Genomic DNA, 15,952 nt, shown 5'->3' on the forward strand with positions numbered 1-15,952 from the left:
ACTTAGGATGGGTAGAGCTTATGGCATATAAATCATACCTCAAAAAGTTGTCTTGAAAAATTTATCCTGTGACAGATTACTGATAAACTGGCCATTCATCATAGAAAACTTGAGAAACACTATTGTTGTAAGTAACAATCAAGAACTTTTCTTATAAATAATGTTAATTAGAATAAAATATATTTCATGTGTGCATAACTTTATCAAAATGGACTCTACCATCATGTATAACTAAAAATAACCATTAAAAACAAACAAACAAATAATGTGAGTTAAAATACATATATACACTTGATAAGTTAAAGGCTTCTGGGGACTTAGCTTTCTAATTTTAAGTTATATTTCTTCTACCTTTTAAAAATATACTTTTTTATTTTTTTAGTTATAGATGAACATGATACCTTTATTTAATTTACTTATTGTTATACAGTGCTGGGGATCGAACCCAGTGCCTCATACATGCTAAGCAAGTGGTCTATCACTGAGCCACAACCCCAACCCTTAAGTTAGACTTCTGATAGTTACAACTGACAGATAAATAATCTCAAGGCATTGTAGCATGCATGAATTATTAAGCATGTTAGGCATTTAAACCTTGCTTAGCCAAAGGCACAAAACTGACACTAAAACACTAAAAACTGTTGTAAGTTATTACCAGATTATTAACCATAATATATATATATATTTTTTTTATAATCAGATAAACAGCTGCTCAAAATAGAGGCTCATATGTTACCTACTGCATTAAAAATCATGCCCTGTTAATTAAAACATTACTTAATTATAATAAAGTCTTCAAATATTTATACAAAACCAAAAACAGCAAAAGGAGGAGGAAGAAGGCTAGAAGACAGAAACAAGAGTGTCCCCTGAACAGTCCTTCTGTTGGCTTCTGGTCTTTCCCCCTACATCATTTGCCAGTTTTTCATCTCTGAAGTTTATTTTTAGTCCCTGGAATCTTGTTTTATTAATTTTTATAAAAGAGTTTGTTGGAGCTGCCATAATGGCACCTTTGTGTACCAAGGTGGTAATGAAGCCCCATAAAATTATCTCTAGCTTCATTTTCAATTTCATTTAGTTTAATAGGATCACGTACTACCACACTTTGAGACAAAAGGAATGACGGTATTAGAGAAGCAGAAATGACTAATTCTGACAGTGTCAGCTGGTACATTCATACCATGAAGATTTTCCTGGATAAAAACAAGTAAGACTCTATTAGAGAGAAAACTTGATTAAAAAAAAAAAAAAAAATCATTGTATAAGTGATCTGGAAAGTGCTTGTATAGGAGGAAATGTGGTATGGAATGAAAGTTGAATGTCATGCCCTTCATACCTATATCTGCTCTAGAGGGCAATTTAATATGAGGCGCTGCCATCTTGGATCTATTCCAAGAGAATTTAGATTCTCAATAGACACTCAAGTTTCATGTCATAAAACTTAAGGACAGTGACTGATCAAGAGTGGTGATAGAGAAGAAAATATATCCTGTCAAATAGATTTCCATTTTTAGTGTTGAGCTAAAATACTTAAAAGCTTACTTAAGTTGCTGAATCCAAGGAATGATCCGTTTCATGTCATCATTAACAGACTTTTCCATGTCATCCAGAGTGGCTTGGTCTACAGAATAAAGTACTTGATTAATTAATTGCTTACATGAGAAACAAAATCTTTATCTACATAACCCCAAACCAAAGTTAAAATTATTATTTTAGGCAGAAAATCATGCTGTTCTTCAGTCAGAGAAAAACTAAATAAAATGCATCATAAGGTACATATCAACCTAATCTGTTTTCCTTCTTTAACATTTTAGCATATTTATAGATAAAACAACTAACAGCAAATGTGTACTGGCAAGAAGAACAAGTAACAAATACACAAATAATTATTTCCCTTTATTTTAATTACCAAAACTCTTATTCTAGTTTATTAGCATTTTCAAGTTATATGTATTTAAAATTTATAATATTACTAGACTAAGAGCCTTAAACATTATTTAAAAAAAAAATTCCACTGAAATGTTTATTTACCAAACACAAATGATGTCTGACATAAACAAGAGCTGGTGTAGAAAGATTAGCTTGCTATATATCCTGCTGAACTTTTAGTAGCATTAGAAAAATGCTAATAAATAAAATACTGAGTAAAAAAAAAAAAAGCAAGATACAAAACAAATTCAATTAGTGGGAAAAAAGCATAGAAAAAATGATAATATCAAAAAAACAAAAGAGCATTATTACAGAATGAATTGTGTCCTTCCCCCACTGAATTCATATTTTTGAAGCCCTAACCCCCAGTGTGATAGTTGGTGAAGGGGCCTTGGTAGATAATTAGGTTTCGAAGAGATCATGAGGCAGGGTGCTATGATTCAAAGCAATGATGAGTCCTGCTTTCCATGAGCAGCTCATATATAAATCTATATAGCCAGAAATGTGACCAGAAAACCCCTTATCTTCATCAATGTATCTTGCTTAATATTAATATCAAATGGCAAATGTGTTAATATATTCAAGAATACCATTTAAATAGCAACGCAAAAATACTGTTCCTCGTATTTCATTATTTCTCAACACCAATTTAGTAAAGTTAGAAATCAAAATTTTTAAATTTTCTATTGTGTTTAAAGCAGAGATAAATACTTTCCTCTAGAACTCTGTATCTCAAAAGTCATCATAGGTATTTATACTATCATAACTATGTTCTCCAGCCATGAATGACATTAGAATCTCTTGTAGTAGTTTCCATGTCACCCAACTATTAGTGGTAAAACAGAAACCATCTATTGGATAAGTTAATCTAAGCAACATCAGTTATCAACATTATTACTTTTACAAAAGAGAAACAGCATAAATGCACTTTTTATTGGGAAGTTTAACATCCGGTGCAAGAAAATCCAAACAAGGGTAAAAACAGGGCTCCGAGGAACAGATGGCAGCCAGTTATTCCTTCCATATCTACTTTAAACACTCTGTAAAAACACCCGTTCCAATACCTAAAGGCAAAAAAATTTTATTTTGTTAAATTTTTTTTTCTTACACTGAGTGATTATATCATTTAATAACTTACCAAGTCCATAAAGCATCAACTGGAACATCCCAGAATGCAAATCTACAAAAATGTGCAGGCATTCCGAATTACCACAGGGCTCCAAGATGGGGACGACGAGAGCCGGAAGTGCAGTCTCGATGGAAGCTGAACAGGTAAGAATTTAAAATTATTTTTCTACCTGAATATTTTCCAAAATATATATATATCTCAGTGAGTAGAAACACGATTGAAAAATTAGAAGAAAAAGATGATTCTGCTAAATTTGGAATGGAATTATTGTCAACTAGGATGAATGCAATTTTCAAAATGAATGTTTCAACAAGCTACCCTTTTCAAATATTACAGGGGGAAAAAAGCCAAGATTCCTTAAAAAGTGTTTAAAAATCTACTGAAAAGTCAATCTCATCACTTAACTGAGTTCTGGATTTATTTTCATGCAGTGGTTATAATAAATAAACTTTTGTGGATTTTCTTCTTGATAATGGTTGAAAAATATCAAGAAGAAAATTAGTTATTTGGGAAACAGAATAAATCTCATCTATAGGCTGAAGATTTTCAATGTCATTCTTTATTTTATAAAGTGTTTTTCTGGCAATTAGGGGCCAGGTGTTTCCAGAAAGACTTGAAAACCATTAAACATTATTGATGGCATAGGGAAACATTTTTTTCAAGTCATTTGTGCACCTCATTTTCAAGTCACAGATGAAACAAGAATATAAGCAATTACTAAACACAAAACCAGAGCTGACAAGATACTTGATCTAGAGGATTACAGTATTTCCACTAGCCCAATTCACTTTTCCCTTAATCCCACAAGTTGGTAAAATGAAATCCAGTAAAGAGCAAAGCGCACTAAAGAATTTCCTCTTCTGGTTACCAAGTTCCTCTAAAGCTACAGTACAGAAGGCAGGCAGGGAGCAAAGTGAGGGCACAGGCCTTTCCACTAGGCATGACTCCTCTGTGCCACTTTATAAACCAAGGACAACAGCATCTTCCCCTCCATGACACAGGTAGTTAGGAGGAAAAAATAACAAGTCTGGGCAAGTGCCTTTAAAAAAATAAAGTGGGAACCGGGTGTGGAGGTCCATGTTTATAATCCCAGCTATGCGGGAGGCTGAGGCAAGAGGTTTGAAAGTTCTAGGACAGTCTGGGCAACTCAGCAAGATCCTGTCTCAAAATTTTAACATATTTTAAAAGAGCTGGGGATACAGCTCAATGCTTGCCTAGCATGTGTTTAAGGTCCTGGGTTCAATTCCCGATACGAAAAAAAAAAAAAAAAAAAAACAACTGGGGTATAGCTGAGGCCCTGGATTGAATCCCCAGTACCAAAAAGCAGAGTGTGTTCAACAAATGAACATTATCTGTATTCCCTTATGAATTGAAGAAATGACCCAAACCCACTTATGAATTTGCAATACTTTGGGTAGAGTTAGCATTAGTACTAAGTATACAAATTATCAAATTAATAAAAGAATGTAGGAGCATTTAATGAAATGAAAATAAATTGCTTTCAAGTTCATCTAGTACATATTTGTATACAAATGCTTAAGATCCAGGTGCTGCAGAAGTTTCACCTGAGGGGGTGGGAGAACAAAAAGGCACACACAGGAATTTCTTTTATAAAATTTTTATAATTCAAGACCAGTGTGACAAATTTGTTCAAATCAATGATGTTTTGCTACACTTAACTAAATCAAGTAATATAATAAGAAAGTACTTAAATTTGAAACAGGGTTGCTGATTTTTAAAACATCTCTTTACAGTTGCGATTACTGTGAAACTATTTCTAAAATGTAGCAATGGAATAAAGCTACTTCTGGGAATTGGGATAGCAATTATAGTTACAATCTATCAAATTTTAGTATTCTCAAAAACACAGAGCACTGGTAGAGAACACAGTCCAAAAGGGAGAAAATCCTTAGATACATGTCTATGAAAATTTTCTATTACCACCAATGTCCATATTTTTCTTTACAGAAAAATGAAAGGAAGTAACTAAGGCCAATCAGGAATGGCTGTTCTGAACTGAACACTTGCCCTGATTCAGGTGCTGGAGGGTAGACTACAACACAAAGGAACACAATTTGGCTCCCAAGAGTCAGGCAACTGCTGTGAACTGGGACATATCTGGAGTCACTTCTAGCACCTCACACTGTCTATTTTGATCTTCTCTCCAAAGTCCTGAGCTTCTTCTTCCCTAAGCCATTTCTGCCTCCACAAAACCACACATTGCCATCTGAGCTGTCTAAAATGTTTAGCTGTGTGTTCTCCCTCCGCCCCGCACCCCATGCTCTAATCTTTATGCTACTCATTTGCTCAGGTTATTCCAGTTAGGAGCTGGAAAACATTCCAGCTGCACTAAGGGATTCCAAGAACAGACTACATTTTCCACCCCAAAAGAGATCAAATAGGACCACGTGAAGAGTCTAAATTCATGAAAGTGAATTTTTAAAACAAATTATACCTGAAAATGGTGGATCGGCAGACCTTTTCCTCTAGCAGTTGTATTTGCAGAATGCCTTGATTAAAGCAGGACTTGGGACCAACCCTATATGAAAGCTCCTCCCTTGCCTCCAAAATCACTGTCCGTGAAACACTTGTCCCTAACACTGAGATCACACACACCTAGGGCTTGAAACCCACTGCTGTAGCATGCTGCTACTAGAGTTAGCTAAGTCTCAACTAATATCCTCAAATCACAGATGGAGAATGGGGCCCAGATGCGTAAATGACTTGTTCAAGGGCACATAGCTGAACTCAGATCTTTTGGCTATGCAAGTAGTGACATCTCTACAAATGCTACTAAAGAGAAATCTTCTGCACTTAGATGAACAGTACACAAAACCATTTCTATGTAGACATAAACTTGGCTTACTTTTCAGAATAATTTAAATATCCTGGCAATCACACTAATTTCATTTTATTGTTTGATACCGGGGATTGAACCCCAGGGACGCTTACCCACTGAGCCACACCTCCAGCCCTTTTTTAAAAACATTTTGTTTAGAGACAGGGTCTCACAAAGTTGCTTAGGGCCTCCTTAAGTTACTGAGACTGGCTTTGAACTTCCAATCCTCCTGCCTCAGTCTCCCAAACTGCTGGGATTAAAGGTGTGCACCACTATACCCGGCTTGATTTTACTTTTTTTTACTTACTAAGCTTTGTTTACAGATGATACCAAAGTAAATCAATCTATCAAAGGATCACAAACCTTATTTTATGGAATCCTAAAAAATAAAATTTTAGCATTTTACTATTTTAAAAACTTAGAAATTAAAAAAATGAAGATTGCAAAATGCTTAGTCTTAAGTCTTAATTTAAGAACAAAATGGAAGTTTCAACAAAGGTGAAAAAGTAATAGGCAAAAACAGTCTTCAACAAATGTTACTGAGATAATTGCATATGTTCATATAAAACAATGCAGTTGGACCCCTACCTTATACCAGTCACAAAAATGAACTTAAAATGAATCATGGATCTAAATGTAAAAGCTAAATATGAGACGAATAAAAGAAAACCTAGGTGTGTATCTTTATAACTTCGGGTTGAAGAAATGCATTCTTAGGCTTGATGCAAATGCACAAGCAACAAAAAATAGATGAAATTAAACATCATCAATACTAAAAACTTGGCCAGGTGTGGTGAGGTGTGGTGAGGTGTGGTGGTGCTGACTACTCAGTCCTGGCTACTCAGGAAGCTGAGGTAAGGGGACCACAAGTTTAAGACCAACCTAGGCAACTTAGCGAGACACTGGTCAGCGGATGGGGGGGGACCTGGAGATGTTGCTCAGCAGTAGAGGGCTTGCTTGGCATGCACATGGTCCTGGGCTCAATCCCCAGGATCACCCTCATGCCCCGAAAAAAATAAAATTCAGTACTACAAATAAATGATGCCATAAAATGAAGAAACAACCAGAGAAAAATGTGAGAAATTCTTGTAAATCATGATATATGAAAAGGGACCTATATCCAGAATATATAAAGAACTTTTACAACTCCATTAAAAAAGAAAAAAAAAATTATAAAATTGGTAAAGGATCTGAAGAGACATTTCTCCAAAGAAGATATATGGAAACATGTTCAACAATCATTAGGGAAATGCAAGTCAAAACCACAATGAGATACCACTTCACAATCACTAGAAACAAAAAGACAACAAGTGTTGGTAAGGACGTGGAGAAGACAGAACTCTCACACACTATCATGGGATTGTAAAGTGGTGTTAAACATATCAAAAGGTTAAACAGAGTTACTACATGACCCAGCCATTAAACTGCTAGGCATATATCCAAGAGAAATGAAAATGTATGTCCACACAAAAACTTGAAGCATCATTCACAATAGCCAAAAGGTGGAAATAACCACAATGTCCAGCCATGATGAATTAATAAAATATGGAATATCCATACAGTGTATTATTTGACAATAAAAAGGAAGTATTGAAACATGGATGAACCTTGAAAATATTATGTTAGAAACAACATGCAAAAGACCCCTGATTATATGATTCATTTATGTGAAATGTCTACATAGGCAACTCTGTGAAGACAGAAAGTAGGTTGGTAGTTGTCAGGAGGTGGGGGAAGGGTAAATGGGGAGGAACTGCCAATGGGTGCAGGGTTTCTTTTGGGGGTGATTCAAATGTTCTAAAATTAGACTGTTATGATGGCTGTACGACTCTTTGAGTACAGTGAAAACCATCAAATGAGGTAATCCGATGTGAGTTACATCTCGATAAAGCTGTTAAGAAAAAAGAACAAAGGGGGGATTCAGCACCCTTCCTAACCCCAATGGGTTTCAATTATACTTTCTGATCATAATTTTTAGCCATGTATTCAACATCTTTGCTTCAGAGATTGGTGGAGGGGGTTCCCACTGAAGCTAATCATTAAGATTATTAAGCACTGACAATTCTAATGTTGAACCCTGATAAGGCTAATGGACTCCCATCCATTCCTTGCAAAGTAAGATTTAATCAATACATTCAGCAGAGTTCTGGTACACCCTTTCTTTTTTTTCTTAAGGTCCATACTTGCAATTCCATTAAGATGCCCTTCCCTTAATCTCTTTAAAAATGTAAGCTAATACTTTGGCTTGTCTTAGATCCTCCTTTTCACATCTATTATTCATTTTTCTTGAATGAACATATATCTTTTTATTGACACAAAATAACTGTACATATTTATAGGGTACTACGTGATGTTTTGCTACATGTAGACATCGTGTAATGATCAAATCAGGATAATGTATCCATCACCTTAGACATTTATTATTTCTCTGTGATAAGAACATTCAAAAAAACTTCTTTTCTATTTTGAATGTTGTAGCCAAGTCTAGTCATGCCACTATGCAACAAAGCAGCAGAATCTATTTGAATGAATATTGTAATTTTTTCTGACTTGGCCTTTTCTTCAAAAGTGCCTTTATATACTTTTGTTCAAAGTGGCTTTAATCCAGGTTACTAATATACCTAAGAAGCTGTTTTTAAGTATAATGGATTGAGCTGGGCTTTGTGATGATGATAAAAGGCAGTATCTTTGCTACTAGCACTATTAAGACTTCCTACTTTCACCTACATCATCTTCTTAATTACCTTCCTACCTTCCTACTTCACCTTACATCATCTCACTTAATTAACTTTGCGAGTGGGGCACAAGGTAATCATGGTTAAAACAATTGGGGTAGCATAGTAAACAAGCTCATTATGATGTGAACCTATATAGAATGAAGGGTTTTGCTTTCTAAAAGATTGACTTGTCAATTTGGAAGATTTTTCACTCTGTTTTTAAATGCATTTCTTATTTTGAACCCTGTTACTATATTAACAATCCAAAAAAATTGTAAAGGGATGAAATTCTTCTTTACTCAGTTGTATTTTATAAATATAAATACTTGGAATGCTGCCTCATCAGTAAAAGAAATAAAATTCATGTTTAAAAGCTTCCATTTCAATAGTAAAAAAAAGTTTGAAACAGAGGCACTATGCAAACATTTCAAAAATGAGGCCAAGCAAAGAAAAGAATAAAATAAAAGAAAAATTAGAACAAGTTTGAAAATTTTACAAGTTAAAACATGGAAATGCCCAGCCTCCACACAAAACCAATGTACCATGAAAACAGTTGTGTTTAAAAAAGACCCTTCATACAACAAATGTGGATGCTAACTTAAAGAAAAGCAAAGCAGAAATGTCAATTTAAAACACCTACAGTTTTCATTGGCATTGAAGCCTCTAAGAATGGCCTTCAGTTCCTGGAGCTTCTGATGAGCTCTTGCATGGACGCTGTCAATCAAGAGTTTTTCTATTGATAAGTGGTCAATCTGCATAAACAACAACAAAAGTGCATGTGCAATTGAAATATTTTTACTTTAAAAGCCTGAGAGTAGAATTCCGTGCTACAAAATATTTTAGAAGAATCACACTGACTGTTAACCAGTAAAAGTAAACTTAGATAAAATTAAAAATCAATTTATATCATATTAAGTTAAAAATTAACTTGTGTGATATTGGAAGCTTAAAAAAACTACAGTTGATATTTTGATGAGGAGATTAAAAAATGTGTGTGTGCGTGTGTGTATCAGTTATTATAATAATCAAATGCCAGACCTTAAAAATAAAATAGTGGTCTGAACTATAAAATTTGCGATAGAATTGGGGGGTGGGTGGCTCAGTGGTAGAGCACATGCTTAGTAAACACGATGCCCTGAGTTTAATCCCCAGCAAACCCCCACCCAAAAGTGAAAGTCAATGTCAGTATCACATGTTAAGTAAAAACACAATGAATACAGAAGTGTAACACTCAAAACAAATGTCATAAAGGATTTTAGAAACAATTAACGATTTTAAAGAACTGGTTACATTGATTTAATCATGTTATAATCTAGTAATTATAATAATATGATTATTTAATTATTATGGATCAGATTATAATTAAGTCATACTGATTTAATCAAACCATATTAAAATATATTGAGATCCTTCACCTTCATAGCTCTTTCTACTAATTTGGAATCAGAAGCTGGCAAAGGGGGATCATGAAAAATCTGTAGAGGCTTGGAGACATCATTCTCATCAATTTTAATCGTAACTTTGTGAACAGAAGCTGTTCCTGTTTTCCTACCAAGAACCTGTTGACTGAAGAGAAAAAAGAAATATTAAAAAAAAATTTCAACACAGCTTAACTTTTGGAATAATCAAAAAATAACTCTAAAACAGAAAAACCTGTCTTCTAAGCAGTATCTATTCACTTCTCCTTTAGAGAAAATGGGAATCAAGCAAAGTTCAAACACAGCTTGATATCTGATTTTCTCCCAAAGTTTTTAAAAGGTATAATTGAAAACAGAAAACTGTGCTAAGCAAACATATTTAAAAAAAAAAAAAAAATACTCAACAACCTAACCTAATGGTCTTTTAGCAATTTGGTATGACTCTAGAGTAAACTAACCTTAAGATTTTAAAAAATAGTACATCTTAATATAAACAGATAAATGTTTATGGATCTGAAACATGCAATGTTCTAAGAAAGGCGTGGGGTTGGGGATATAGCTCAGTGGTAGAGTGCTTACCTAGCATGTATGACTATACAAATGCAAGTTACCATGGGCACATACTCATTATGAGTATATATTAAGTCAGACATATGAGAGAGAGAGAAAATAAAAAAGAGTATTTAATCAAACCATAAATCTACCAGAACCAATTTTACTTACTTCCAAACAGACAGCGAGAGGCACTTTCCAGCATGATACCTTTCCACCTGCACAAGGTCTCCCCACCGCTCTCGGATTAACATTAGAGTCTGGGAATGTAACACTTCTAACTGAAGTGATAAGCAGAAAGAATCTGGTAGATCTTGTTAAGCAAATCTAATATATACATTACTCTAACAGTCAATAAAACGTAGATAAACTTTATTTAACAAAGCACCCATTACCAAAGAGCTGGGTATGAAGGAACTTTTGGGAATCATCTCTCTCCGATGACTCATATTAAAAAGTGGTAAAATTTGTGGCATTTTTAGAAAAAAGTTTTATATTTAATTCTGAACCAGCATAAACAAACCATAAGGTCCACGTTGACCCTTAATTCAAAGTTTAGGAAATATGGATTAACCAAGTGGTACTACTCATTCCCCAAACAGTACTATTTTTTAACATATCACTTTTGGGGGCCTGCCTATAAATTCAATAGTAAAATTTAAACATTGTTTCATTATAGATGGGGAAGTATGTTTCACAATGGCTGCTTTCCCAGTTTTGTTTCTACCCAAAGTGGGGGAGAGGCTAAGCTGCTTCAGTTCAGAAATAAAGATAAATGGACAATGTAGGAGGGAAAGGGAGACACAAAATCCTTATAATATGTCTCAAATTGCAGAAGGATACGTAGACAGTTGTACATGTCCTGAAGCGGTTTCTCATCAGCAAAGAGCCTAGACTGCACCAGCTGATGGATAAAGTTGATCTGCATACTATGAACCAAGGCTCGCCCATCTTCCGTTGGCAGGAGAAAAGAAGGCAGTTCATCAGAAAAGGGTACAGATCACGTCATGATGCCAACTAAGGAAGTGTATACTAACAATGAATTTTAAAAAGAAAAGAACTGAAATTAACCCTGGAAATTCAGGAACACTATACTCTGAGAAAGAACTGAAACTTCTATAGGCAGTAGGTAGTTCTGATTATGATAAAACTTGCTTCCAATTACAGGATAAATTGCTATACAGATTCATTATTCTGCAGGAATATTTCAACAATACACCAAACATTCAAATCAATACTTATGATTTAAATCAGTATTTGTAATTTACCTCCTGTTTCTTTATCCTCAACCAGAATTTCTAGCTTGAGAAGACGCCATGGAACATCAGGGTCATCTCCCATCACTGTCAAGGTAGCCTCAAATTCTCCTTCAACTCGAAACTTCACGCGACCATTTGCTTTTAGAAGAAGAGAAAGAAGTGTACTTTGCTCCCCAACAAGCAGCCTCCTGCTAAGCTTCAGTCTTGTAAAGAAATTTTAGCTAGACTGAGAATTCTTTCTTAAGTCTTCAAACCATTCATTGGTTCTCTCATGAACAGAAGCCAGCACCCAAGTCATTAAGAAACTAAAGGCAGCTCTTTTAACAAACAGTATTTTCTTGAGACTCAAATCAGGGACCCTTCTCCTTCAACTCCACAAGATCTCGTCCAACATGGACGTTGTATTTTTAGGTACTAAAGAGACTGATGACTGACAAGGCATAGACTCAAAAAACACCAAAACTGTGTGTCAAAACTTCATAGTATTTCTTTGAATAAAACTATTTAAGAAAATATTCTTTAAAAAATGAATCTCAGCCTGGTGCATACCCTCCTAGAATTCCAGCTACCTGGAAGGCTGAGGAGGAAAAAAAAATCACTTAAGTCCATGAGTTCAAGACCAGTCTGAGCAACACAGTAAGACACCATCTCAAAAAAAAAAAAAGAAAAGAAAAGAAAGAAAAAGTCTTAGGTACATACCAACTGTAAGATTTGCTAGCTGAGGAGGAAGATCTGTGGTTACAAGCCGATGTCTAAGAATCTGATTAAGCTGATGAAGTGTGGCTTGTTTCTCGATTTTGGTAATTGGGTCTGGAGGAATGATTTTATCCTTTAAAAAAAAAAAAAAAGTTAAGTGACTTTTAACTAATCATTGTATACCTTTCCTCTGAGCTACACCCCCAGCACAAGGCATAATTTTTACCTGTGCCTGTCTTTACACAATGTTTTCTTAACTTGACCCAAGAGATACTCAACACTCATTTCTGCAGTTCACATCTAAAAATAGTGAACATTACTACCATGCATTAGGGTGCCAAAAATTCCTTGATCGCCTAGCTTAGACCACTGTATGACATGGTCTTCTTCATGCTCCATTTATGAAATCAACTTAATATCAAGGGATGACTTACCCTACTTATTTTTCTAATTAATTTATTTTGAGTGCTAGGTACCAAACCCAGGGCCTTGTGCATTAGCCCCTATACTTCTCAAAAGTATAAAATATAGTAACACCAACTTGGTAAACTAGCACAGTAAATTTTAAAACACTTCCAAATGGCAATCAGCATGCAGTATTCTCACAGACTGAAATCAATGTTAAGTGATGTTGGCACATCTGCCCACTCCCACCCAAAAAAAGGATTCACCCATTTTGATAATTTCAGCCCCAATTTATTTCACAAAAAGTACAATTTTACTTGTAGAGAAAAAGGACCATATGAAGTACTTGTTTTGAAAATATGTTTTTTTTGCTAGGCTACTTAATCCGAAACCAAATACTTTTCTGAGCACAAAGGTCAAAGCACTTACCCTAATGCAGGTTAAAAGCTTGAACTTTTCTGAGCACAAGGTCAAAGCACTTACCCTAATGCAGGTTGGCAGCCGTGGATAAGAGCCAGTAGTCAGGACATCGATGGCATACGGGATGGCAAAACTAGGCAGGCGGGCATGGACCAGAGCATCTCTAGCTAACGAGGCCAGGCGATCAGCAGTATCCACAAACAAGATGGCTTGCTGATCTAAGAAGCTTGAGATCATCTTTAATGCAAAAGGAAATGCATTCAGCTGCTTCAAAACTATCTGTTTCTTATATTAAACATCATTCACTCATTCCGAAGTAAACTTCAAAAGAAATTAACATAGGTTTTTCCATATGTATTCAAAAACGTTCCCAATAACTTGAAGAAAACATATTTAATACATGTGTTTTTTACATTAAAACAATTTTGTCACTTTATTTTTTTATTTTTTTTTTTTAATATTTTTTATTATCTAGTTTTCAGTGGACACAACATCTTTGTTTGTATGTGGTGCTGAGGCTTGAACCCGGGCTGCACGCATGCCAGGCAAGCGCGCTACGACTTGAGCCACATCCCCAGCCCCAATTTTGTCACTTTAAATAAAATTTTTTGCAATATATTTCTCCATCCTTAACATGACACACACAAAATATAAAAAGTTGGGAAAAAGAAAAGAGAATAAAATGCTTCTACTCTTAGTAGATGCTAGAGTTGGTTGGTAGAGAAGTACTGAAAAGCATGCCCTCCTAGACTTAGACTGACTTGGTCTCAATTTTAACTCCACAACTTATTAGCCTTGTAACCTTGGGCAAGTTACTTAACCTCAGTTACAGGCCTCAGTTTTTTCAAATGTAAAATGGACACGATGATTCCTAACTTCATAAAAGTTGTTTTGAAGATTAAGAGTGAATGCAAAAAAAAAAAAAAAGAAGAGTTAATGTATATTAAAACCTTTAGAACAGTGCCTAGAACACAGAAAACAATAAATGTTGCTCATTATAAGATCCAGGCCAACTTCCTGCCCAACACAAAAATCCTTTCCATCACTTCTCTCCTCAATGCATTTCCTAAGGATGCCTAACCTAGCAGAGCTCATCACAGAGCTGAGAACTACCTCCTTGAAAATTTTATCTTCTAGTTCTATCTAGAACAATACTTAAAATTTCCTCTCATGTTGGCCGTCAGTGGTCAAGTGAAAACATGGCACTCAGAAGACATCATGCACACACAATGTCCTATATTTTCTTCATATTTCCACAGTTAATTTATTGTCTAATTTTCACAGCTTTAGGAAACAGAACCAGATAATCACTGAGATAAAAAAAAAATTGAAGCTTAGGGAAAGATGAAGGCACTTGCCCACAGAAAACAGCCAATAATCAAAACAACAAGTTATTTCTCTTAGACTCCTGTATGCAGCATTGCACAGTACAAACGTTACCTCCTATAACTAGCACAGTGGATTTCTATCAATGCTACCACATCACTGCTAACACACCCTTGTCATCTAAACTGGGTTTCACTGATATTTAGGCCATTCTAAGAGTCCCCTCAATGGAGTCACTGTGAAAAGGCTCATCAATCAAAGTCAAGATCAAAGACTACCAAAATCCTCTCTCTGGGAAGATTTTCATCAACCCTATTGGGATGTCAATTTATCCAAACCCACCTTAAACATGGGTAATGAAACACTTGCTGAATTCAAAATACACTAGCTTCAGCTACATCCCTTTTGACTTAGAAATTTAATAAAGATAAAACTTCAGTTTCCAGTACCTTATTAGTGAGTTCATTAGGTTCCTCATGATCATCATGTTCTTTTTTAAAGTATTTATACACCAACTATTAACATGGTTAACAACAATCTCCTTTGGAACTTAACTGATCTACTGAATAGACATTTCTCTAAGGAAGATATACAAATAGCCAATATGGACATGAAAAGATGTTCAACATCACTGGCCATCAGGCAAATGGATACTGAAACCACATAAAATACTACTTCATACCTACAAGGAAGGCCAGATTTCAAAAGCCAGATAACATGTGTTGGAACAGTTGTGGAAAAACTGGAACTCTCATATATTGCAGGTGGGAATGTAAAAATGCTGCAGCCGCTTTAATTTATTTATTTATGTGCCAGGATTTAACCCAGGAGCACCACTTATTTATTTATTGGTTTGTTTGTTTGGGTACCAGGGATTTAACCCAAGGGCACCACACCCCCAGCCCTTTTTATTTTTTATTTTTGAGACAGGGTCTCGCTAAGTTACTTAAGGCCTCATGAAACTGCTGAGGCTGGCCTCAAACTTGCAATCCTCCTGTCTCCTCAGCCTCTGGAGTCACTGGGATTACAGGCATGCACCACCACACCCAGCTGCAACTACTTTAGAAAACAGTCTGGTAGTTTCCTCAAGTGATTAAATGTAGAATTATCATATGACCCTGATGCTCTACTCTTAGGTATGTACTCAAAACGAATAAAAGCATATATTCACACTGTACGAGATTAATTACAGCAACATCATTCATAATAGCCAAGAACTGAAAACCCAAACCACTGTTAATGAAGATAACACAAAATGTATA

The 15,952-nt window shown here is 35.1% G+C and overlaps 1 protein-coding gene across 2 annotated transcripts in view; it reads right to left on the reverse strand.

Moving 5' to 3' along the window:
- The window catches only part of Med14 (mediator complex subunit 14), a 70,418-nt gene that overhangs the window by 41,250 nt on the left and 13,216 nt on the right, over nt 1-15,952 (reverse strand). For both annotated transcript variants that reach the window (XM_027927375.2, XM_027927374.2), the window contains exons 4-12: nt 13,428-13,601; nt 12,543-12,672; nt 11,853-11,981; nt 11,428-11,535; nt 10,756-10,888; nt 10,030-10,180; nt 9,255-9,366; nt 3,068-3,193; nt 1,543-1,621 (exon numbers count right to left, since the gene is read on the reverse strand). In XM_027927375.2, coding sequence (XP_027783176.2) covers nt 1,543-1,621; nt 3,068-3,193; nt 9,255-9,366; nt 10,030-10,180; nt 10,756-10,888; nt 11,428-11,535; nt 11,853-11,981; nt 12,543-12,672; nt 13,428-13,601 — 1,142 coding nt within the window. The remainder of the gene's footprint in view (nt 1-1,542; nt 1,622-3,067; nt 3,194-9,254; nt 9,367-10,029; nt 10,181-10,755; nt 10,889-11,427; nt 11,536-11,852; nt 11,982-12,542; nt 12,673-13,427; nt 13,602-15,952) is intronic.

The sequence above is a fragment of the Marmota flaviventris genome, chromosome X (assembly GCF_047511675.1).
Source record: "Marmota flaviventris isolate mMarFla1 chromosome X, mMarFla1.hap1, whole genome shotgun sequence".
Taxonomy (NCBI): Eukaryota; Metazoa; Chordata; class Mammalia; order Rodentia; family Sciuridae; genus Marmota; species Marmota flaviventris.